General features: G+C 45.6%; 4 protein-coding genes across 5 annotated transcripts in view; 2 read left to right on the top strand and 2 right to left on the bottom strand.

Moving 5' to 3' along the window:
• Nucleotides 1-14,915, top strand: part of LOC6732982 (probable nuclear hormone receptor HR38) — a 29,473-nt gene extending 14,558 nt beyond the window's left edge. The window contains exons 2-5 of the mRNA XM_039295675.2: nt 7,946-8,247; nt 8,787-9,911; nt 10,045-11,131; nt 11,334-14,915. Of these exons, the coding sequence (XP_039151609.1) occupies nt 7,946-8,247; nt 8,787-9,911; nt 10,045-11,131; nt 11,334-11,590 (2,771 nt within the window). The 3' untranslated portion in view covers nt 11,591-14,915. The remainder of the gene's footprint in view (nt 1-7,945; nt 8,248-8,786; nt 9,912-10,044; nt 11,132-11,333) is intronic.
• Nucleotides 14,852-16,097, bottom strand: LOC6732981. The gene has a single exon (XM_002080024.3). The coding sequence runs from the start codon at nt 15,957-15,959 to the stop codon at nt 15,156-15,158; it is 804 nt and encodes a 267-aa protein (XP_002080060.2). The 5' UTR covers nt 15,960-16,097; the 3' UTR covers nt 14,852-15,155.
• Nucleotides 16,098-16,540: 443 nt separating this feature from the next.
• On the top strand, nt 16,541-19,621 carry LOC6732980 (cerebellar degeneration-related protein 2-like). Its single transcript, XM_016178025.3, has 2 exons — nt 16,541-16,779; nt 16,865-19,621. Exon 2 carries the CDS (start codon nt 16,906-16,908, stop codon nt 19,276-19,278), a length of 2,373 nt encoding a protein of 790 aa, XP_016025662.1. The 5' UTR covers nt 16,541-16,779; nt 16,865-16,905; the 3' UTR covers nt 19,279-19,621.
• Nucleotides 19,546-22,213, bottom strand: LOC6732979 (serine/threonine-protein kinase TBK1). Of its 2 annotated transcripts, XM_016180448.2 has the most exons (6): nt 22,023-22,212; nt 20,924-21,950; nt 20,588-20,867; nt 20,456-20,531; nt 20,270-20,394; nt 19,546-20,201 (listed from the first exon to the last, which is right to left on the bottom strand). In XM_016180448.2, exons 1-6 carry the CDS (start codon nt 22,104-22,106, stop codon nt 19,631-19,633), a joined length of 2,163 nt encoding a protein of 720 aa, XP_016025661.1. In that variant the 5' UTR covers nt 22,107-22,212; the 3' UTR covers nt 19,546-19,630. The 2 variants fall into 2 exon arrangements, with proteins under 2 accessions (XP_016025661.1, XP_039151616.1); XM_039295682.2 differs by lacking the exons at nt 19,546-20,201; nt 20,270-20,394 and having other exon boundaries at nt 20,474-20,531; nt 20,584-20,867; nt 22,023-22,213.
• Nucleotides 22,214-22,347: the final 134 nt, after the last annotated feature.

Here is a 22,347-nt window from a genome sequence, read left to right as displayed (position 1 = left end):
TTCTTTCGGGGAGAAGCGCCCCCAAAAAAGCAAACAAAAATGAAAAACCCAACCAGCGACCAACTTTGGTGCTGGAAAACAAAGCTTGTCTAATGCCAAAAACGAACGAAAAATCGCAGGAAAACGGAGTTTGGCTTTTGGGTGCGTTCCGTGAACTCCACGATGTTTTTTGTGTGTCAGCCGGTGTGGCAGAGAAGCCGACAACCAGCAATGGCAACAGCAACACCAACCAGCACTACCAACATCTAGTGCTAATGATGTAGCCCGATCTCCATGATGATGACGATGAGGCTCCGGGGCGATTCGTGTGCTTCATTATTGATTTAATAACAGTCTTGAAGACACGCTTTAACTGCAGCAAGTTGACTTCGGCTGAGAGTCAAGTTGTTGCCGATGATGATGCCACGAATTCCACACCACACCACACCAGAGAGCCAAAAGGCAGGCAAAGTCTGAACCTGGCCAAAAGACAGCGCCATGTCAGTATGGGCTTATATCTGTGAATGAAATGGGGATGTGCATATAGTGGCCGATCATGCTGATGATGATGTTTGCTCGTCTGACGATCGTGTTTGTGTTTCACAGTGCGCCAAATGGCCATTTTCCCTTGCTGGCGTGGGCGTTATCAAAATATGGCCAATACGGGCAATGGATATGGGCTGTGGACCGTGGACTTTGGGCTATGGGCAATGGGGGGGTAAATGCGAAAAGAAAGTGAAAGAGTCACGGTCTTGCGAGCTATTAAAAACTAATAAGGAAGCCAGGATGCGACGATGGGAGGGCCAATGATGGGCGTATGTGTAATTCGACATGTTCGCGTTTCTAGATACATGCATATCTTTTAATGCGAAGCAAGAGGTGAAGGGGAAGTCCAGCATTTGGTTACAGCACAGATGCCAAAAGTTTATGGGCTTGCAGTTTAGGGTGTTCGAAACCATTACGTACTCCTTGTGTCTTTGCAGCACTTGGAGCAACTTGGGCATAATGTCGTAGCAATCCTAATGGGCTAACAATTTGCTGTTTCGAAAAGATTTTCCCAAGAATCTCTGCTTTCCTAGCCGGCTGCCATTTCGCGATTGCTTTGTGCCGAGGCGCCGAGGGTAGGCAAGTTCCCAAATAGATAAATCTATTGTATCTGGCAGATACAAAACTCAAATTTAGATATGCAAACGTTCGTTTCGAGCAATTTTACCGTACTCACACTAAATCAAATCTTCATGAGCATCGGCCATAGCCATAGCCCCCAAACGACAAATATATGGGTTAGGCTCACTTTGCGCGGTCTGGTGGCCCAAAGGGGTTAGTGGTGGGGAGGGGGAGCTGTGTGCATCTCGCAGATACGAAGGCAAGACAAAAGGCAATATTGGCGTTTTAATGCATGTTTTGCCTTTGGTGTTTGTGGCTGCTGCAACCTGCTGGGAAAAACACGGAGCTGCCCGCTTTGTTTACGACACTTTGGAGGGGGTTGGCGGGGGCTAATCGATTTGGGAACCGATCCCCCGCATGCTCAAAGCGCCCACCTCCCCCCAGGCCACCCACCCAAATGTTTGCTCAGCGAATGAAAGCGAAACCCGAATGCAAGAAAAACCCAAAACGTGCAACAATGGGCACAAAAAGGGTAGAGAAGCCAGCTGGAAATTAACACTAATACGATTGCGAGGCGCAGGAGTTGGAAATCCGCACAGCCCCATAGCCAAAGCTATAGATACATCTACTGCCAGACGTCGCGTGTTTTGATAGCTCGCTGATATTTCGGGGATTTTGAGGGAAAACCAAAAAAACGTTCAGAAAAGCCAACAATGCAGCGAGAAAATGCCGATTTCTTCTAATGAGCAATTTTACATTTGAAGAAACGACTTGGCTTCAATTAAAATTTAATCCAGAATAAATGGTTTTAAATATAAGACTTTACCTAGATTTTTGTCACAGTAATATCTAAAATTTCAATCTTTTCTGATGAGCATTCTTTTTCTTGCCAAATTTTAGGTAGATATTTTGTTGTATCTATTTTTTTGTGTTGGCCAAGCTTCCCACCTCGAAAGCAGCTGCACCTTCTTTGGTGGCTTCGATTTTGCGAGTCGGATGCGCCTGGCAACCGCTAGAAAAAATCTCTGCCAGAAACCTAGCGAAAATCCATTCCATGCCCGTAATTATGTAAGCGGCGTTCCAAAACTGGCAGCTTATTTATCTTTGTCTCAGCCATGTCAATCAGTCGGTGGCAGAGCCAAGAAGTCGAAGAAGTCGAAGGCAATGGCAAAGGCACCACCAGCTCCGCTCCACTGGCACTGATGCACTGCAGCATCATGGGCACCTTTGACCCGCCAGAGTGAGCCGAGTTTGGTGGGGCGCCGCTCAACATGCAAATTAGGCGGCTCAATCTGTATAATAAATGTGGGGAAAACCAAGACCTTAGCGGGGTAATTCGCGTTGGTATTGGAAGTGGGATTGGAGCTGGAAATGCGACTGGAAGTGGAACTGGGAGTGGAGAATCGATCGAGGGCGAGGGTCTTCCAAATGGGCAATCACATGCCGAAATTTCGGCAGCAGGAGTCATGATTGTACAGCATTTGGTCAACATATGCAGATGTCTTTTTTGTGAAAATATAGAAATATATCCACGAATACTCGTTCATCCTCTTGAAAACAGATTTAAATTTATTGTAATATATTCAGTCTACTGAAATAATATTTAAATCACTTATATTAAGATTAGCGTGTGTCTACTTCACTTATAACATCATCATTCTTTTCATATCCAGACAAACTGTTATAGAGTTATTTTCGCTCACATTGCACCCATCTAAATCAAGCCAATTTAGCTGGGATTATCCAATACAATAAGCCACACACAAGTCGAATAAATTAATTCAGGCCATCTTAACGTACTCAGAGATACTCATATGTAGATGTATCTGTTGAGTATTAGTCATATGCTGGCCTCTGCTCGCTTTGGGCTGCGAGTGAGAAGAACTCAGACTGGCATCGATGATGATGATGAGGCCGGTGATATAACAATTCAATTAAACCAGTTTGCACAACGCGCAGGCATCTGCAACTGATCCCGGCTAACACCTTAACGGCAGAATTCCTTTATTAGAATTTCATGCTAATGCCTCACACCCATTCCAACCAGATCGGATTGCAGTGGACATCTCCTCTTCGCTGGTGTTTCACTTTGTATTTGTATTTAATTCATTTAACGAATCTGCTCTTTGCATAATGGCACAGTGGACACTGGGCTGCACGGAAAATGTTTTAGCCATCGCAGGAATTGTCTGTGCTTAGGTGCACTTACTGTACTTGATAAATTTCGCTCAGTGCACGTTGGCGACAAGTGTCGAGCACAGGTATTGGCCAACTCACAGATATAGGCATTTAGGTAGAAGCGGGCACAGATACAAATATAGATACAGATACAACTGGTTGAGATGCGCTCGAAAATGACTTCAATCCGTTCGGATGGCCGTCTCGGGTTCGTTTTGATTTGGCTTAAAATCGGAGCGAGCGGGACGGGATGGGATGGGGCTGGGGATGGGTATTGCGACTATGAAATGTCCAAGATGGCCTTCGGTGATTTTTGCAGCGATTAAAAAGCGATGACGATGTGGTCCCCGCTGGTTCACTTAGCATTCGAAGTGGCGCAAAGAGATTTATACGAATTGCTGCGACAATTCCAAGCCATTCAACCATTTTTTGTGCCCGTCGCCGATCTTGACTCACTCAATTGAAATTCTTGGACAATGTTATTGTCTTTTAATGATTTTGTCGCTGTGCATCTCGACAGTTGATAGCCAACACTTTCGACCTTTTGCCACGGACAGTTAGCTAGTTCTATATCGGCATTGGCATCAGCATCTGCATCTGCATCTGCATCTCCGAACATGGCTGACACAGTTTCGGTTTACATTTAATTGTACGGCGTTATTAGGTGCGAGTGCGACTATTTCCCCCAGTGCGGAATAGGTGAATAGGTGCTGCTAGGTGCCAGTTGGCTTTATGCCGGCCGAGATTTATGCTCGCCTCGAAGAATCCATTAAATCTGAATTAAACGACCGGCGGTTAACTGCATATTAGTTACCAATGGGCGATTTCGTTAGAGATTCAAAATAGAAGGGGCGGGCAGGCACGAAGATCATTAGGTTGAGTGTTTGGTGCTCAGGATTCCCCGCTAAGTATTTATTTTAATTAACAAACAAAGCCGTCAATAAACATCCATGTTTAACAACTCGAGAACTCTGGTCAATAAAATATTACTATTTTAGACATACATTCCCATTCAACATAATAATCCAAGAAGCATGGTCAGCAAGATCAGGTTTTATCAGTTGATTCCAGGAAATATTACAGCAGAAATTTCCCTGAATGAGAATTGAATATTTTCGTTTTTTAACTGGCATGTCAAAAGTCACGCTCAGATTTCTGTTTCTCCCACATTGGGAGTACTTCTTTTTTTATGCTTTTTCTTTGTGGTTTTTTTTATCAATAAACACACCTTTTCTGTGCGGCAGCCTACTTGGCCAGAAACAATGCCTCCGCCGGAGAGCCAACTCCTGGCCTGGCCCGTGTTCCCAGATCAATGTGAAATATCATTCCGAATATGGCCTTGGGTCATTTAGAAAGCAATTCATCGAAGACGCGGCTGCGATCTGCAAACAAAGCCAATAAAAATAGAAATATAAATAAAAGATGCTGAATAAAACTACCGTGGGCTACTGCCAAAAATGCTACCGGGAAGAGTGCGCGATAAACATTAAAGATTGCCCATTTGAGCCATTGTCTGCCGATGGCCCCAGAGCGAATAACATTAGGAGATTTGTAATTTGGGCTGGGTAGGAAATTTCCAGCATATATATATGCATTTTTCCAGCCTCTTTCCGGCAGCATCTTCCCCGAAAAGCTTGATTTTCTAATTGTTTTAGGACCGCAGAGCCGAAGATTTTCTGGCCGGCTCGTTAACAAATTTATTACAATGCAGACAGGAGGATGAGGAGGAGGAGGAGGAGGAGGAGACGTGGCCATTGCATAAGCTTGCTAATTTTTTCGTTCGTTTCTCTTCTTTTTATATAATATCGCTAATACATATTATTTGGCAAGCTCTCGGCCCAGGCTCTGTACTTTGAACTGCGAACCCACAATGGAGGCAGATGGAGAGGCATGGTAGATGAGGTGGAGGAGGCACAGGGGGACCTGATCAATGGACCTGGACATGTAGGCATCTGCCGAAATTGACAGGCGAGGGGGACGGGGGGATGGGGGAATGGGGGAGGAGGAGCTGCTTGCGCAGTGACCCAAAGAAATGGTAATGCGAGCCGGCTCGTCTCGTCTTCACTTTTTGGCCAGGTCAAAATGGCCCATGCCCGGCCACTCAGTCATTGAGTCAGTGGGTGCCACAGTCCGTCGCCGTGTGAAGATCTGTGAGAAGTATACAAATGGGTCTCGGGTTCGGATCGGTTTGGTCTATGGTCGGTCTATGGGCCAAAGGAGTTTACTCATTTTGGGGCAGGTTTTTCGCCTTTTCTTCTCGACTGCAACTGGCAACGTGGCAGCATGGCAACTTGGCAACTTGGCGGCTTCGATGCTATCGCCTTTGAAATCCACGACAGCGACAAAGCCAGACTCATGGCCTAATAGACATGGAGGAGTCCCCAGTCTGCAGTCTGCAGTCTGCAGGCCGGGTCTTCGGTCCCCGAGCAACTAACTTCCTGCAGTACCTTTGATGATGATGCTTCGTCTGGGCCTAGACTTTCACTATTAATTGTCGATTTTCATCAATTGTTGTTCATTGTTGTGCTAGCCATCTTTGTTGCTTAATGGGTAGTGGGTACTGGGTAATGGATAATGGGTAATGGGGTTGGTATTTAAAGTTGTGCAAAAGCCCAAGACCCACAAATAGAGACACAAAACTAAAACTAAAACTAAAGAAGAGAAGAAACCCCAATTTCTGTTTCATATCGAAATTGGATCTATTACTCAATGGGGCGACCGAGTGAGAGACAATTTGATTGATTTATGCAATACCCGTCGACTTTTCGGACCTTTTCTCCATTGTCAGTTAATTGCTCGATGCAAATCAGAAGATGCACTTATATCACGGGCAATTTGTGGGCCAAAACAGCCTTGCAACCCAGCAGATACTTCAGCCCATCCGCGAGTTGCAGTGCTGAGATACTTTCTTGGTTAATAAGATAATTCAGTGTACTATGCAAAATGTAAATATCTCACAGCCGAAGAATGCGGCAAATTTGGGAGCAGCAGCAGCACAACATATGTGCATCATGTTTTTTTTTTTTCTTCAACCAAATGCAGCAATTAAGCACCCAAAAGTCAAGTTATGCGTTTGGCTTGCATTTCGATCCGTTGATTGCGTTGAATGCTTGTTTCCATGTGGTTTTTATTCATGGTTGGATGGAAACTGGAAATTCTAGTAGAATCCGAAAATGGTTTCTAACTTGCAGAAGATGTTCCAGTGCTCGCATGATTTATTGCACCTACTGCCATCGCAGACTTACCTTACCTTACCTTACCTTATTTTAAAGTTTTCCAGAAAGCGAACGTTTATTGAACCGTCTTCGAACACATTTTGTGCCGTATTTCATCCAGCTATCATGTATATTTACATCTATATAAATGTATTGCCTTATCGACCACCTCTTCCATTATTTTTTTATGACTGCCCCTTTGAACTGTGTCCACGTTTATGTGTTGTTTCTCGACTCTTGGCTTTGTCCAAGACAACTGACACGACAGCCGCAGCAACATTTATTAATTTGTCAAATTCAAGCCGAGGCAGACACGTTAGGAAATATGGCGAGAAACTAAAATCTGCTGGGCTGTGATTATTATTTTCGTCATTTTGTTTCCGCTTATAACTAATTCTCGCAGATAAAAAGTGTCAGGGAGTCAGGCGGCCAGAAGTCAGCAGAGTTGGGGGAAAATCTGTGGAAAAGATTAAATGAAAAATATACGGACAAAACGCCAGTTGATTGGCAAAATATGAGCATGTGTGAATAATAGTTTTCGTTGTTGGTTGCTTAGCTTGTCTGATTGTTTTGGCCGGTTTAATTAATGGTTAATAGAACTCGCTGACAGTTTATGAGTTGCCAAAAACTCTAGCTGGCTCTGCATAGTTTAATGGGAATTAATGTAATATTGAATAGTACTATATCAAATATGATCATATCCGATCAAATATGGCTGATCTTTTTTGATTTATAACATCTTGCCAAGAACCTGGTCTCCGATTTCCAGCATAAATTATGCAAATTGTGAAAAATGATTTCGCAGGGGCGCCGCGAACTTTAGCTTGCATTTTGCAACGCGAAGCGGCCAAAATATTTATTATAATCAAAATCCGAACACCCGCAACGTGGCCAGGTTGCAGATCCGCGCCGTGCAACATCGGACAACACAATTTATTACATTTTATGTGCCGCATTAAGCGGCGATGGAGATGTGATCCTCGCTCAAGTTTGTTTCCTAAGTCTTTGCTTGCATCTTTGTTGCAAGTCGCTAGCTGCAAGTTGCTAGCTGCAGCGTGAGCGTGCCTCTTGGCCAATCCCGCCACACACAATGAGGAGGTGTCTCTCGACGACTCTGGGATGTTCAAAGTATATCCATACACATTGTGTGGCTACCTATGGGGACAGCAGAGCCTGGGACTGAGATTGAGACGGAGACCCACAGACGAAAGACCGACTGCAAGACCGAGCATTTCTAATTAAGACATTCGATACGCCGCTTGCGTGTGGAACGCGAGACAATTGGGCAACGAGCGGCGGCAACATTAGCACGGCAGCAATATGAATCTGCCCATATCAGCGCAGATTTGGCATTTCACCAGCCATTTAGCATTAAGCTCACCCCCGGGACGCCGTGTGGCATTCATGCCCACTTGACTCTGCGCATTCTAAATGGCTAAGACCTTTCCTCCGAATTATCCTTGCAGGTGCAGCGGCACTAACACCAGCACCGCCAGCCACTGAGCCGAGGAAAATAAAACCACTCGGCGCGGGCAAATTGAAAGTCGGGAAAACTGACAGCAACAGCGACAGCAACAGCAACTGCGACAGCCGAGCAGCAGCAGCTACCAGCACAGCTGCCACATCCGCGACAGCAACGACACTTGCCGCAACAGCAGCAGCAGCAGCAGCAGAAGCGGGAGGAGCAGCATCAGCAGCAGCAGCCAAAATCAGCCAAGTGAGGCTTACTAACCAAGCCACAACAAGCATGTTACTTCTGCAGCCCAATGTAAGTAGGAAGTATCTAGATACATTAGTCCTTGCAAGGGATAAAGCACTAGTATCAGTTTGAATAGTAAGATGCCAAAAGTATTTGTTTATGTTTTTTTTGCAATTAAAAAGCCAAACTCCCACTGAGATACCATTTGTGAAAAATTAAACACATAAATCCATGCAAATTTGGCGAGCCCATAAATGAATGGCCGTGCTAATTGCCAGCTGCGAGGAGGTGACTCCTCTGGAGGAAAGTCATTTGGCGAGGTGAGGAGATCAGTTGCGGCGGTATAAACAGCAATTAGCCATCTATTGTTAGGTGCGTTATGTTGGGACAACACCTCGGCATAAGCATAACCAATTAGGAAATCATCGACGAGGAGTTTTCGCAACAGGGGTTGCTTTGCCGGCCAAGGAGCCAATGGCAGTTGCTGCGGGAAATGCGCATGTCGCTCGCCGGAAAAGCTAGACTCCACCCCTAGGGCTAGGATATCTATCTAGACGGGAACCGCAAGCTCACTAACTCATTCGTGTCGCGACTGTCTTTCGTTGCAGAGCTCCTTTAGTTCATTGTCGCCCTTCGATAACTTCTCCACGCAAACCGCCTCGACGACCACCACGACGTCGGCATCGGCAGCTGGACACCACCAACACCATAACCACCTCCTCCATCAGCAGCATCACAACCAGCAGCAGCAGCAGCAGCAGCAACAGCAGCAGCAGCAGGAACATCTGCAACAGCAACACCAGCAACACCTTGTGAATCCCCAGCAACACCTGCTTAAGTCGGAGACGCTGCTCTCCCATGAGGAGGATCAGTTGATCAGCAACCTGACAGACTCGTCTGTCGTGTCGCACAGCGAACTCTTCTCGGATCTCTTCTTCCCCTCGGACTCCAACAACTCCCTGCTCTCGCCCACCACCAGCGGCTATCCGGACAATCCCGCCGAGGATCTGACCAGCTCCATTGAGAACCTCACCAAGTTGACGTGCCTGCGGGACAAGCGACTGTCCTCGATCCCCGAGCAGCAGCTCAGTTCCGAGCAGGAGCAGCAGCTCTGCCTGCTCAGCCTGCGTTCCAGCAGCGATCCGGCTATTGCACTGCATGCACAGCAGCAACAGCAGCAACAGCAGCAGCAGCAACAACAGCAGCAGCACCACCAGCAGCAGCAACACCTTCAACTCCAGCTGATCTCGCCCATCGGAGGGCCCCTGTCCTGTGGCAGCAGCTTGCCCAGCTTCCAGGAGACCTACTCCTTGAAGTACAACAGCAGCAGCGGGAGCAGCCCCCAGCAGGCGTCCTCCTCCTCCACCGCCGCCCCCACGCCCACTGACCAGGTGCTGACCCTCAAGATGGACGAGGACTGCTTCCCGCCGCTGTCCGGCGGCTGGAGTGCCAGTCCACCCGCCCCCTCCCAGCTCCAGCAGTTGCACACTCTGCAGTCCCAGGCCCAGATGTCTCACCCCGGCAGCAGCAGCAACAACAGCAGCAACAACGCGGGCAACAGCCACAACAACAGTGGGGGCTACAACTACCACGGCCACTTCAATGCCATCAATGCCAGCGCCAATCTGTCGCCCAGCTCCTCGGCCAGTTCCCTCTACGAATATAATGGTGTCTCCGCAGCGGACAACTTCTACGGACAGCAGCAGCAGCAACAGCAGAGCTACCAGCAACATGTAAGTACAATCAAAAGGGAAAAAACATTTAAATAATAATTTTTCATAGTAAAACTCTTTTGGTTTCCTTAAAAGTATAAAATTTATATAGTAGTATATTACTGACTCCTCATAAATGGTTATCTTCCCTTAGAACTACAACTCGCACAATGGCGAGCGTTACTCGCTGCCCACGTTCCCCACGATTTCGGAGCTGGCTGCGGCAACTGCGGCTGTGGAAGCTGCTGCGGCGGCCACCATCTCCTCCCCTTCGGTGGGCGGTCCGCCGCCAGTACGCCGAGCGTCGCTGCCGGTTCAGCGAACCGTTTCGCCAGCCGGCTCCACGGCGCAGAGCCCCAAGCTGGCCAAGATCACGCTGGGCCAGCGGCACTCCCATGCCCATGCCCATGCCCTGCAGCTTAACTCGGCGCCCAACTCGGCTGCCAGTTCGCCGGCGAGTGCGGATCTCCAGGCGGGCCGCCTGCTCCAGGCTCCGTCGCAGCTGTGTGCCGTTTGTGGCGACACCGCCGCCTGTCAGCATTATGGAGTGCGAACCTGCGAGGGATGCAAGGGATTCTTCAAGCGGACCGTGCAGAAGGGCTCCAAGTACGTCTGCCTGGCGGACAAGAATTGCCCGGTGGACAAGAGACGCCGCAACCGTTGCCAGTTCTGTCGGTTCCAGAAGTGCCTGGTCGTAGGCATGGTCAAGGAAGTGGTGCGCACGGACTCGTTGAAGGGTCGCCGGGGAAGACTGCCCTCTAAACCGAAATCGCCCCAGGAGTCGCCGCCATCGCCACCCATCTCGTTGATCACGGCACTGGTGCGCAGCCATGTGGACACGACTCCGGATCCCTCGTGCCTGGACTACAGCCACTACGAGGAGCAGTCGATGAGCGAGGCGGATAAGGTGCAACAGTTCTACCAGCTGCTGACCAGCTCCGTGGACGTGATCAAGCAGTTCGCCGAGAAGATTCCCGGCTACTTCGATCTCCTGCCGGAGGATCAGGAGCTGCTCTTCCAGAGCGCTTCGCTGGAACTGTTCGTCCTGCGGCTGGCCTATCGCGCCAGGATCGATGACACCAAGCTGATCTTCTGCAACGGCACCGTGCTCCACCGCACCCAGTGCCTGCGCTCCTTCGGCGAGTGGCTCAACGACATCATGGAGTTCAGCCGCAGCCTGCACAACCTGGAGATCGACATCTCCGCCTTCGCCTGCCTCTGTGCCCTCACCCTGATCACAGGTGGGTAACGTGTCCTTATACTAGGATATAGGATTATTTGCAAAACACTTTTGCTTTCTAAACTTGATCAATCCTACTAGAATTTAAATTAAACCTTCTGATTTAAGTCTTTGTTCTTGCCACTAACTTGATAAATAGTTTATAATTGATAAAAGCTAATGCTAAATTAAATCCCCTTATTATTGACTTATTGAACCTACAGAACGCCATGGCCTGCGGGAGCCGAAGAAGGTGGAGCAGCTCCAGATGAAGATCATTGGCAGTCTGCGCGACCACGTCACCTACAACGCCGAGGCCCAGAAGAAGCAGCACTACTTCAGCCGCCTGCTGGGCAAGCTGCCGGAGCTGAGATCCCTGAGCGTCCAGGGACTGCAGAGGATCTTCTACCTGAAGCTGGAGGACCTGGTGCCCGCGCCAGCTCTCATCGAGAACATGTTCGTCACCACATTGCCCTTCTAGAGGCGATCATCAAGCGTATCATCACAACTTGCTTCCTTAAACTAGCCCCTAAGTTATGCCTCCTAGGATATACAGAGAAAGGACCCCATAGGACCAGGACCCCATGGGACTAGCTTTAGTAGAACCCTGAAATAAATAAATCTCACAACAGCAAAAACAAAACCGAACCGAACAGAAATGAAGCGAATCGCAGACCCAGGCCATATCCTTAGTGTAGAGCTAGGTAGTTAGCCGGACAGCCCCGGCTCCTTCGATAATTACGGACATGAATATTTGAGAGGGGGTTTCCAGTGCACAGCCTATGGCTCCTGCGTGACTCGTCAGCACCGCGAGCTCCAACTTGTTGACGTTAATTGTTAAATTGTTTAATTTCAACTGTCAAAACCGGAATCAACGGCCGGCCACGCAATGGCAACACTTTCTATCCCCGGACTTCGAAGCCTGCTCAACATTCGGCACTACGGACGGACACACAACGGACAGGGACAGAACTCACTCTTGCTCTCTTGCCTTTTGCTAACTTCTAGTCAATTGATTTAGGCGAATCAAATAAATAAATAAATAAAATAAGGGCGCGCAGCAGTAGTGTTATATAATTTATATGCCAGACCCCGGCGGTTCTCTTCACGGAAATCCTCCAATGAGTTGCACAAATTGGGATAAAGTACGATAGCCTATTATTCTTAGATTTATTTTAAAAGCTCAAAGATAGAGGAGAACGCTGTGGAAATCCACTATCATATCATATAGTTGCTATAAGCCGTGCTTGCCCTAAACTAAGTTAGACCCGCATAAAGTTGAAAGCCCAACCAAGTATTTCGGTTTTTTCCTAGACTAAGGTCCTAATAGTTATAGACTAAGACTATTCTGTTCGATTTATCAATGCACCAAACAGTGCACAATGAGAGTATAAGTACCTTCTTGTGATGATTGTGTCTGACACAGAGAGAGTTGCACACAAGCACACAAACTAGCCGATAAGTTACTATATACGATCTAATATCTAATGCATATTCGATATAACCTGTAGCCTAAGTCCAAGTATTCGGAAATCCAAGACCCGTGTATAACCGCAGTTCGTACGTTCCAAACGAGAGAAGAACTTTATTTAATCCTAGACCACTCCATCTAAGTTCTCAAAGAATCGTATGTGGATCGTTGGATCTGTCTCTCTATATGTGTGTCTCGATAGAAAACCCCTCTATGTGATTTTGTGATAGATTGGCATTGAACTCTATATATTTATATATATATGTCTATAATATATATACACGCATAAATATATATTTTTATGTCTAACTTTTGTATGGTTTATTTTATACGTACCACTTTTCTTTGATATCAAAAAGTAAGAAGTAAGAAGTAAAAAACTCGTTAGATAGCAAATATTTCAAAGGTATGTTACGAGGACTTTTCAAAGTACCAGTCTTTAGCAACTTTCCAATTAACGTTCGTATTAACGAAAGACAGATTTTCTATGTGTTAAATTGAAGACTTCTATAACTATAACTAAATGCAAACTAAGGCAAAAACACAAATCCACAAATCCCAAAGTGAATAACATATCTCTTCAAGCTTTCGAGTGCACGGAACACGTAGAACCGAAACCCAAGTGTTACTAAATCTATTTAATATTCGGCAAGCCTGGGGCGTCGGCGTGGTTAATAAGTTCGCATTACCTATACAATTTAGATAGATCATTATTAAATTATTGTACATGTAGCACATCAAATGTTCGACAACTAGATTTTGTACCATCTTAAAGAAGAACCTAGGCCAAGCTAAACTAAGTATAAACTATGATCTGCATGCGGCTGAGCTGTAGCTAAGAGAAATATACCCGAGTGGATCCAAGTGAAATGGGGCACTTTGAAACTACATTTAGATATGAAACGTTATAAACGCGACGTACTAACTCACCCAACTGCGAACTCTTGAACATCTAACAAGCTAGAAAAGTTTCCAGCAAATGTGTCAGGATTTCAAAGCGACCCATCTCACTTGAGCCCACCAATCTCAACAAACAGAAATCCTAGGGAAGTTGCGAGGTTCAGCAACCATAGAGCAATATTTCACAAGGAAACGCACCTTAAATTACCGAAAAACATAGATTAAACATAATCTTGTAACGGAAACAGGAACAGTTAGGTGACCAAATCAGTTCGAAACGAGATGATAGATAGGTTCGGGTTCGAAACCCTCAACGCGATGCCATTTTAGCCGTTACAACATTGGATATCAATCATGCACATGAATATGAATATGAATATTATAGATATATATCTAGCTATAGGAACCTACTTTGTACCTACACGACATGGAAACATCAAACCTACATGCATATTTACACATATATTTTGAATAGAGCGACGACTTTTACAAGTTACGTACAAAGCTATAGCTATAGCTGGATATGGCCATCCCAGAGCGAGCATATACATATATTTTGGGTTATTGTTCTTTTGTAATTTTATAATGCATACATATTTACTACGTGAATGTCAAGTGTGGATTCATATTTTTGAGATACAGCTACAAAACGAAACAAAACAGAAGAGTAAACGTGAAATTTTTCGATGAAACAATTTTAAATGAGAACTTTTTAATATTGCTATTAAAGGATATATACATATACACACTAACATACATATATATTTTACTATGTAACGGATAGAATTAAGCTAGATGCAGCGCATAAAGCTTTATACAACAAATTGAAAAGCAACAGAAGAAATTGGCACAAATTAAATTTATATAGCATAATTAGACGTCTTTCGCAAGATAATGTTATTCGTATTAAGAGCGTCTATCGGTGCATCGGGCGCTATTTCCCACTACACCCCCAACCACACAATAGATAACCTAAGCTATGGATACATAAGCTATGCATATCCAGCCCAATTATGCGCCTACTACTAGAAATGCAGAAAGCAGAAAGAGAGGTGAAACCTATAGACGCTATGACAAATGTCTATCTGATAGACATCGGTACTACCAATGCTATATTGCCAGTTGTGTAATTTACTCTTATTTGATCGTTTCATTTACCAGTTAAGTACCCAAATCATATGAGTGTTATGAAGGAAAAACTATAACTTGCAATTCAATTAACTCTGCAATACGATAACAAGCAAAGCGAATCATTTCATTTCGATTTAATCTTAAATTATATACTTAAACGATGTAAGCCCAAAACAAACGTTTTTTCTATATCTGTCTTTTGAGCAAATTAGTTATACGCAAAACCAAACCGTATTTACATAAATGTATACAAAACAAATCGTATATTTTCATTGGTTTGAAATAAATACATAAAACAATTAAACTTGTTTTACTTGATATTTTGGGTGTCTGGGAATTGAAAGCTGCATTGAAATGTGTTGTCTGTTTTGGTGATTCTGCTTTGTGGGCATTGTTTAACTTGAGGAGATTAGTTGTTTTTCAATTACAAGTCTTAACCAAGGACATTTGGTTAACTTGTCAGTGGCAGATAATTACTTATAAGCTAAATTCCGATCGGCAGTCTTGTATACGAGTTAAGTGCAGCGAAGAAGAAATGATTGTATCAAACGTAAACTGACAGGAACGACGTAATGTTGTGTCTGCAGACAGGACAGCGGTCTTCCAAAAGCAGCATCAGCTGCGTGGAGCACTCTTTGCAGAGGCAGAGGTGCCGGCACGGCATGACTACCACGTTCCTGCTTTGAGCCATGCACACGACACAGGGTTCTGGACTCGCGGATCCAGCCTTTTGCGACGCATACCAAAAATTGTGCATGAAGTGTTGCAATTTGTAATGGGTCCATAGGTAAACGCTTTGCGTTTTAGTTGAGATCTCGGTGCGGGCACGTTGGCGCAGGTAGATGAGCAGCAGGTACACATAGCGACGGAACATATAGAGAATGAGGAGCAGGGCCAATCCTATCGAGGCCCGGAACGCACTGTTCAGCAAGCTCAAGCCATGGGCCACAATGGAGTGCACCACAAAGCCTAGGAGGCAGTCCCAGAGGAATAGTATGGCCCTCGGCAACAGCATCAGCAGCCACAAGATGCCATCGCCCAGATCGATGAGTAAGTTCCAGATGAACCAGTGACCAAAACCCAGTGCCTTCTTGAGCCCGCCTTTGATGCCGTCGCAGAAGGAGTTCGCCACATCTAGCGTGATGGGGGCCAAGTCGATGATAATCCTGACCGTCGAGCTCAACAGATTCCATCCTTGCCTGCTGCCCTCCACCAAACAGAAGCCGACGAAGTAGCTGATCCACAGGAAGTAGTACACGACAGCAATCACTACATCAATCACGCTGGTCAGGGGACGCAGCAGGAGCAGATCCAGAAACTTCGCTGCCTGGGCTAGAGCGCCTAGCATGGCGGGGGCCTCATACTGTCATCGAATTGAAAAAAGGAAAAAACACAAAATCAAAACGCCGGCCGCTTAGTGTGACCAGGCGGTGGTTGATAATTAAGGCCAAGCTATCGTTGCGATAAGGTAGCGACAAATAATTACTAATCTTAAATATTTTTAAAATAAATATATATATTTATTTTTAACACTCCACACATTATCAGTTGCACTTCTTAGAAATATTCTAGCTTAGATGGTATATGAATTAAATACGCCAAATTCTAAGGTGACTTAAATTAATAATGTTCAAAAAAATATTTCACTCCTATGAAACTTCACATGAATCACTAAAGAGGCATAACAATTAGGATTTATTAATTTTCTCAACTATAAATATGACTAATTATTAATATGGGTACTCGCGTATTGATCTATTATAAAATTGCATACTTTTTTTAAGGACAATGAAAGCTTAAAAATATAAATACATCTATGCATTTTGCTGGTATTTTAGAATCCAACAAGGTTTTCCCAACTTGCGTTCTGTTATATAAGAAAGGCGAGCTTAAATCATAGCCCTATCTGAACAGGAATCCCCCTAATGCGAGTAATCCTATTAAAAAATTATTTCCGGTTCTGCAAGGAAGTGCACTTCGGTTCTTTGTCTGCAGAAAGATTGTGTATAATAAAAAGCATTAATTAACTATTCGTACATGCAGTTGCGCCCAAGTACGTAGGGCTTTTTCTGCACTCGCTGCAATACCATACTTTTTGTTTTTGGGGATGAAACAGTAAAAAAGTTACTGTTGTAGCAGTTTTCCACCATTGAGAGGACATTTGCCAAGTAATTACCGTTTCAGTTTGGCTCTGCTCAGAAAGCTCTGCTGCGAAATGAACTAAAATCGATTAAATCTTTGAATTTTCGCCAGAGTTCGCATCAAGCCCAAGCTTAGAAAGGTCCAAGTCCAAGATGGAGGAATCCAATCACGGTTCGGCTGGCTGTGAAAACGTATCGCAGTTCATGCTCGATGACCTACAATTGGCAGCAGAGCTGGGGAAAACGCTCCTGGAACGCAATAAGGAGCTGGAAACCTTCATCAAGGAGTACAAGATTAAGGGGGATGAGCAGGAACTGGAGATCTTGCACCTGCGCAAGCACATAAATGCGATGACCGAGGTGAATGATTCACGGCTTAAGGTCTACGAGCAGCTGGAAGTGGGTATTCAAGATCTGGAGCGTGCCAATCAGCGGCTGAATCTGGAAAAGAACCGGGACAAGAAGCAGATCAAGACGCTGACCACCAACACGGAAGTCCTGGAAGCCCGCTGCGAGGAACTAAGTCAACTTCTGAGCGATGCCCGGCAATCCCTAAGCACCGAGCGGCGGAAGGTGGATCAATACCAGCAGGAACGCTATAGGATGCAGCACTCGACCGAGGGTTCTGTGTCCAGTCACAGCATTCAATCCCTGTGCAAGGAGCAGAGTGTGGAGTTCTCCAAACTAGATGTTATGGCCATAGCGAACTCGACAGGATTGGAGGATATCTCCTTCAGTAATGCAACCATGTGCGACAGGACCGCCGTTAAGGGTGAAGATAACGAGGAATTGGTAAAGCTGCTCAGCGAAATGGAGGTGTTGAAACGAGACTTCTTGGCCGAACAGCAGCGGTGCACCGAACTGGAGGAGCAGTTGGTGACCATAATCCAAGACAACCAAGGTCTGCAGACACGTCTGCTGGAGAACAGTGCCAACGAGGGAACAATGTCGATGCACGAGGAGTTCAGCCTCCTGGACGACGTGAGACAAGGCCAAATGTGCAGCCGCTGCCTGAGGGATATTAACGAAAGCAACACCAATATGGATGATCAATCCTCCATTGCGCCAACCGAAGAAATCTACGAAGATGACGATCGCAGCATACTAAGCGAAAGCACCTCGAAATGCGATAATAGTGCTGCGGATTATAAGGAACGCTTCCGGATTCCCGAGGACCTCAATCCCAACTCTAGCGACAAACCAAATCCCTATCGGGACCTAGTCGAGAAATATGAAGCTCTGGTGGAGGTGAAGAGAACCTCGAATGCGGTCAAGAGCAACTTCACCAGCAATCCAGATGGGAAGAACATGACCGAGTCCAGTCAAGGCAAAAAATCAGAAACAATTGTTAACAGCTCAAAGGAATCTGACCTCATGTTGGACTCAACACGTAAGCGCACTCCAACCGAGTTTTCGGAATCAGAAACTACATCGTCGGGATTCTCGGATGAAACTAGCAACAAATCTACACAAACTGACGAGCGACCTAGTTACTTCCTTTGCTCAATAAGTAATGGAAACGATTGTAAATTCAGTATTTATGACGACGTCAGTCCCATTGAATCTCACTTCCGCAATCGCCCGGAGTACAGGGAACTCTTCAAGGAGATATTTGGAGTGCTCAAGAAGGCAGCTGATAATAACGAAGAAGACAAGCTTCCGTCCCTGCATGACGACGCACAGATTACAGAAAAATTACCCTTGGTGGCGGCCAAAGTACCCCCGGTAACACCCGAGAGGGAGGAATCTCCAGACGACTTCATTGACGACACGCAGAGCGTCGTATCCTCAGTTATATCCAACCAGTCCATTGCGATGTCAGAGTGCGTTACCAAACTGGAGCGCAAAACAGCCAAAAAACACATCTTTGATGTCCGAAACCAACAGAACCAATCGTCCCTAACGCAATCCACTTTGTTAAACAGCTCCTCGAAGGAAACGACTGTCGGCGAACCTAATTATAAACCAATAAGGGAGAATGGCCAGATACTTACTCCACTCAAGCGCGAACCACTCGAATATCTAACCGTAGGTGTCGGAATCAAGAAAAAGAACCGACGAAAGCACCGAAACCAAAGCTCATCTGGAGATCGCATCGAGTTGTTTAACTCCCGGGAATTTACTCCCAGAAACAGTCCCCTGGCCATGAACCACCGTGGTGGTGGGCAAGGCAGCTCAAAGATGTGTACGGATACATTGAATGCTGAGTTCGGACGCAGTAACCGCAGACGGACAACTCCATCCTCGAGCAACTGGAACGGCTCTCCCATGGTTATCTATAACAAGAATATGAATACTCCCCAGACTTCTCGGGGCCGAGTAATAGAGCTCAATGGCGTCGAGTTTTATCATAACACGGTATCGCAAGACTTACATAAACTTAAAAAGTTAGACTTATCCTACGCCGAAGTTTTACGCCGGGCCGATGCCGGCGACCATGGACCCACTAGATCACATTCCCAGCGACAGCAACACAACGGAGCCAACATTCGCAAGAGTCATCATCATCAGTATCGTCAAAAGTAAACTTGTTTAGAGAATGTAAATAAGCAATTATACAGTGCATTCTAGCCATAGGGCATTCTACCATTTTTAAATTGTGTGTGCCATGCAGTCTAGTCCGCTTTTTCATGTATAGACAGTTAAATAACAATAACTAAATAACTATTATCGGAAATTAAATTGTATTTCAGCATGATAAAATAAATATTTTAATGACCTACAGAAATCTTACTCTTTCACGATATTCAGCCAAGTTTCAAAAGAAATATATGTATGTAGTTGCTTTGCAAGTTCAGATATAAAAAAGTAAACATTTATTGTTAACTTACAAGGTAAAGGCGAATAAAATATTCTTGCACTTTCATGATATGCCCGTCTAACTACTTTCCAGACTTCCGTTGGTAATACCCAGTTTGCTAAGCAAACTAATTATATCGCTGTTGGTTCTCATGACAGCCATAACTTCCTGTTGCTGCTGCTGCATGACCCTTAGCCGATTCCGCTCCTCAATCTTGGCCAGCTGGTTATTGTTGTTTATGGTCTTGGTGTCCACATCCAGCTTCAGCTCCGACTTAACGTGATATAACTCATCGCGTATGCCGTTCAACTTCCTTTCGCAATCGCGCACGTCCTTCTCCAAAATTTGAGTTTTAAGGTAGACGGTCTGAGCCAACTTATACCAGTCCGCCAGGCACTCTGCGATTTGTGCCACTGTCGGATTTACGTTATCCAAAAGCAAGGCCTTTATGCGTTTGCCATTGTGATCCACTTTAATCTTCTCCAGGGCATGGAACTGTTCGTCGTTGTAGGTCAGTGTGCGCGTTGCACGATCCCGGAGCAAGTGCTGCCAGGAGTCCCGCAGCCTTTCTACCAGATACTTGGCCTGGGCACTGGCTCTGGTCTTGCAAGGACACTTCTTTCCGTGCATGGAGGAGGTCCATTGATCGCTGGATGGGAAATCGATAAAGTAATTGGTATTATAACTTATTCCAAGCACATTTAAAACAAAACCTACTTAAGTTCGTCATCTATTACAAAATGTTTGTGCATCTGTGAGATCACATCCGCGGCTCCATCAAAGTCGCTTTTGACATTTTCCAAGGCAGTCAGCAGGGTCTTTATCTCCTGATCTCCTTTAGTCTAAAAGAATATGAATGCGATTATACCAAGGAGTTATCCACAGGGAGCCCTAGCCACTTACCACTCTGGCCATGCTGTGCACCACATCTGCATAATCAATCACAGTGGAGAGCAAGTTGTCAAAACTTTCAGTTTTTCTGAAATTTAAGTTAATTAGTATTTGGTAATAAAGTTTATCCACTATATTACTTACTTCAATAGTAGAGTTATTGTGGTCACTAGCATCTCTATGAAGTGCTCCACTCCCTTCTTAATAAGGATATCCATGGAGGTAAAGATGTCCACGCGTCTTTTGCATTCATGGCCCACGCTGCAAGCGGACTTGGCCAGACTGGCGTCATTCTCCACTGAAACATTGGGAGGGAACACTGGGAACTTGGGGAGATCTAATTGCTGGGGCAACTGAACATTGTTGTCGTCGTTGCTGTAGAGGAATATTGGCTGCTCTGTTGTGGTGGCAGGGAATGCTTTAGCTGGAATGTATAAATTGTTTTTCAATTACCATTATATATAAAAGGAACTGACTCACCTATCGTTCGTGGAGTAACCTTCTTCTCCAGATGCTCGTTGTTGAACAATAGGATCTGCTTCTCCAGCGGCACTTCTGTTTGCAGGAAAATACGCTCTCGGAAGTTGTCAATTTGCTCGTCTGGCTCCAGGAACACTTCCACCGAACTAGTCCGATTGGTGAAGAACACATGGATGACACGCTTGCGGAGAATGAGTGTCACCTCATGGAAGAACCGATCGAAAGACCAGGTCTTCTCCCTATTCTCCTCAAGAAGACCAGCTAGAAGAGGCGTCACCAGGGTTTTCAGTCCCTGCGAGAGATGGGCGTGCGGTGGCAACGTGGTGGACCATTCAATTGGTCCATTCTCGGACAGCTGAGTGCCGGAAATCACCCCGGAAGCCTTTTTGGTGGTGATTTGGTGCATGGTCTCTCGGTTTTTCCTTCCACCAAAAGGTCTAAAAGGCAGATTGCCGGTGGCCACATGGTAGAGCGTGACCCCAATCGACCACAAATCCACATTGGCGGTGAAGGATCGCTGGATTGACTTCCTCAGTACAGCGCGCTCGTAGAGATCGGGATGAAGATACTCTTCTGTGCCGTATAGAGAGGCAAATGGCTGATTATCCTCCAGTTCTCTGGCAGCACCGAAATCAGTAAGCTTGTAAATAGTTTGTCCGTCCTCCGAGATGAACTTCATTATGTTTCCGGGCTTGAGATCGCGATGCACCAGCTTGTTATCCCGCAAGTGCTTCATTCCGGCACACAAGTGTTCCAGGACCAGCAGAAACTCATGTTCCGGCAGACCGTACGAGTTCTCAGGATCATCTAGGATGTTAAATAGACTTCCGCCGGTGCAGAGCTCCATCACGATCACCTTGCCACGTCCCTCCTGATCCTCCTCGATCGCCAGCAGCTTTACTATATTCTCGTGGTTGACCTTCTTCAGGGCCTCGAACTCCCGCATCTGCACATCAGCCGGTCGCATGTGACTGTAGGGATTAAAGGTCTTCACCGCCACCGATTCGCCGGTGATCTTGTTGACCCCCTAAAAGACAAGGAAAATACGAAAGGAATGTGAGTCAGGTGGGAAATTCGGAACACCGTAAAGCACACTGACCTGAAACACGGAACCAGTGGCTCCCTTTCCCAGGACGCTGGTGGTGCACCACACATAGCTCACGGACCCGCGCAGGAAGGACATTTCGCGGCTGTTTTCCTCCTATTTTTTATAATTTTGATATAACTCCAAGCGCCTCCTCGATTGTGACAAGCAAAAACACTGGTACAGAAGGTCTATCGATAGCACGATAACACTGCAAAACAAGCTGTTTATTTTGGAACAATCAATAAAATATATAATAATTATTTTATTTTGCTTGTCTCTTTTACTATGTACGCACACAATTGTTTTAAACATATCTGCTAAGGTAATTATTTATTTT

Source organism: Drosophila simulans, chromosome 2L, assembly GCF_016746395.2.
Source record: "Drosophila simulans strain w501 chromosome 2L, Prin_Dsim_3.1, whole genome shotgun sequence".
Taxonomy (NCBI): domain Eukaryota; kingdom Metazoa; phylum Arthropoda; class Insecta; order Diptera; family Drosophilidae; genus Drosophila; species Drosophila simulans.
Note: the sequence above shows the minus strand (reverse complement) of the source record. Positions and strands in the feature narration are given on the sequence as shown.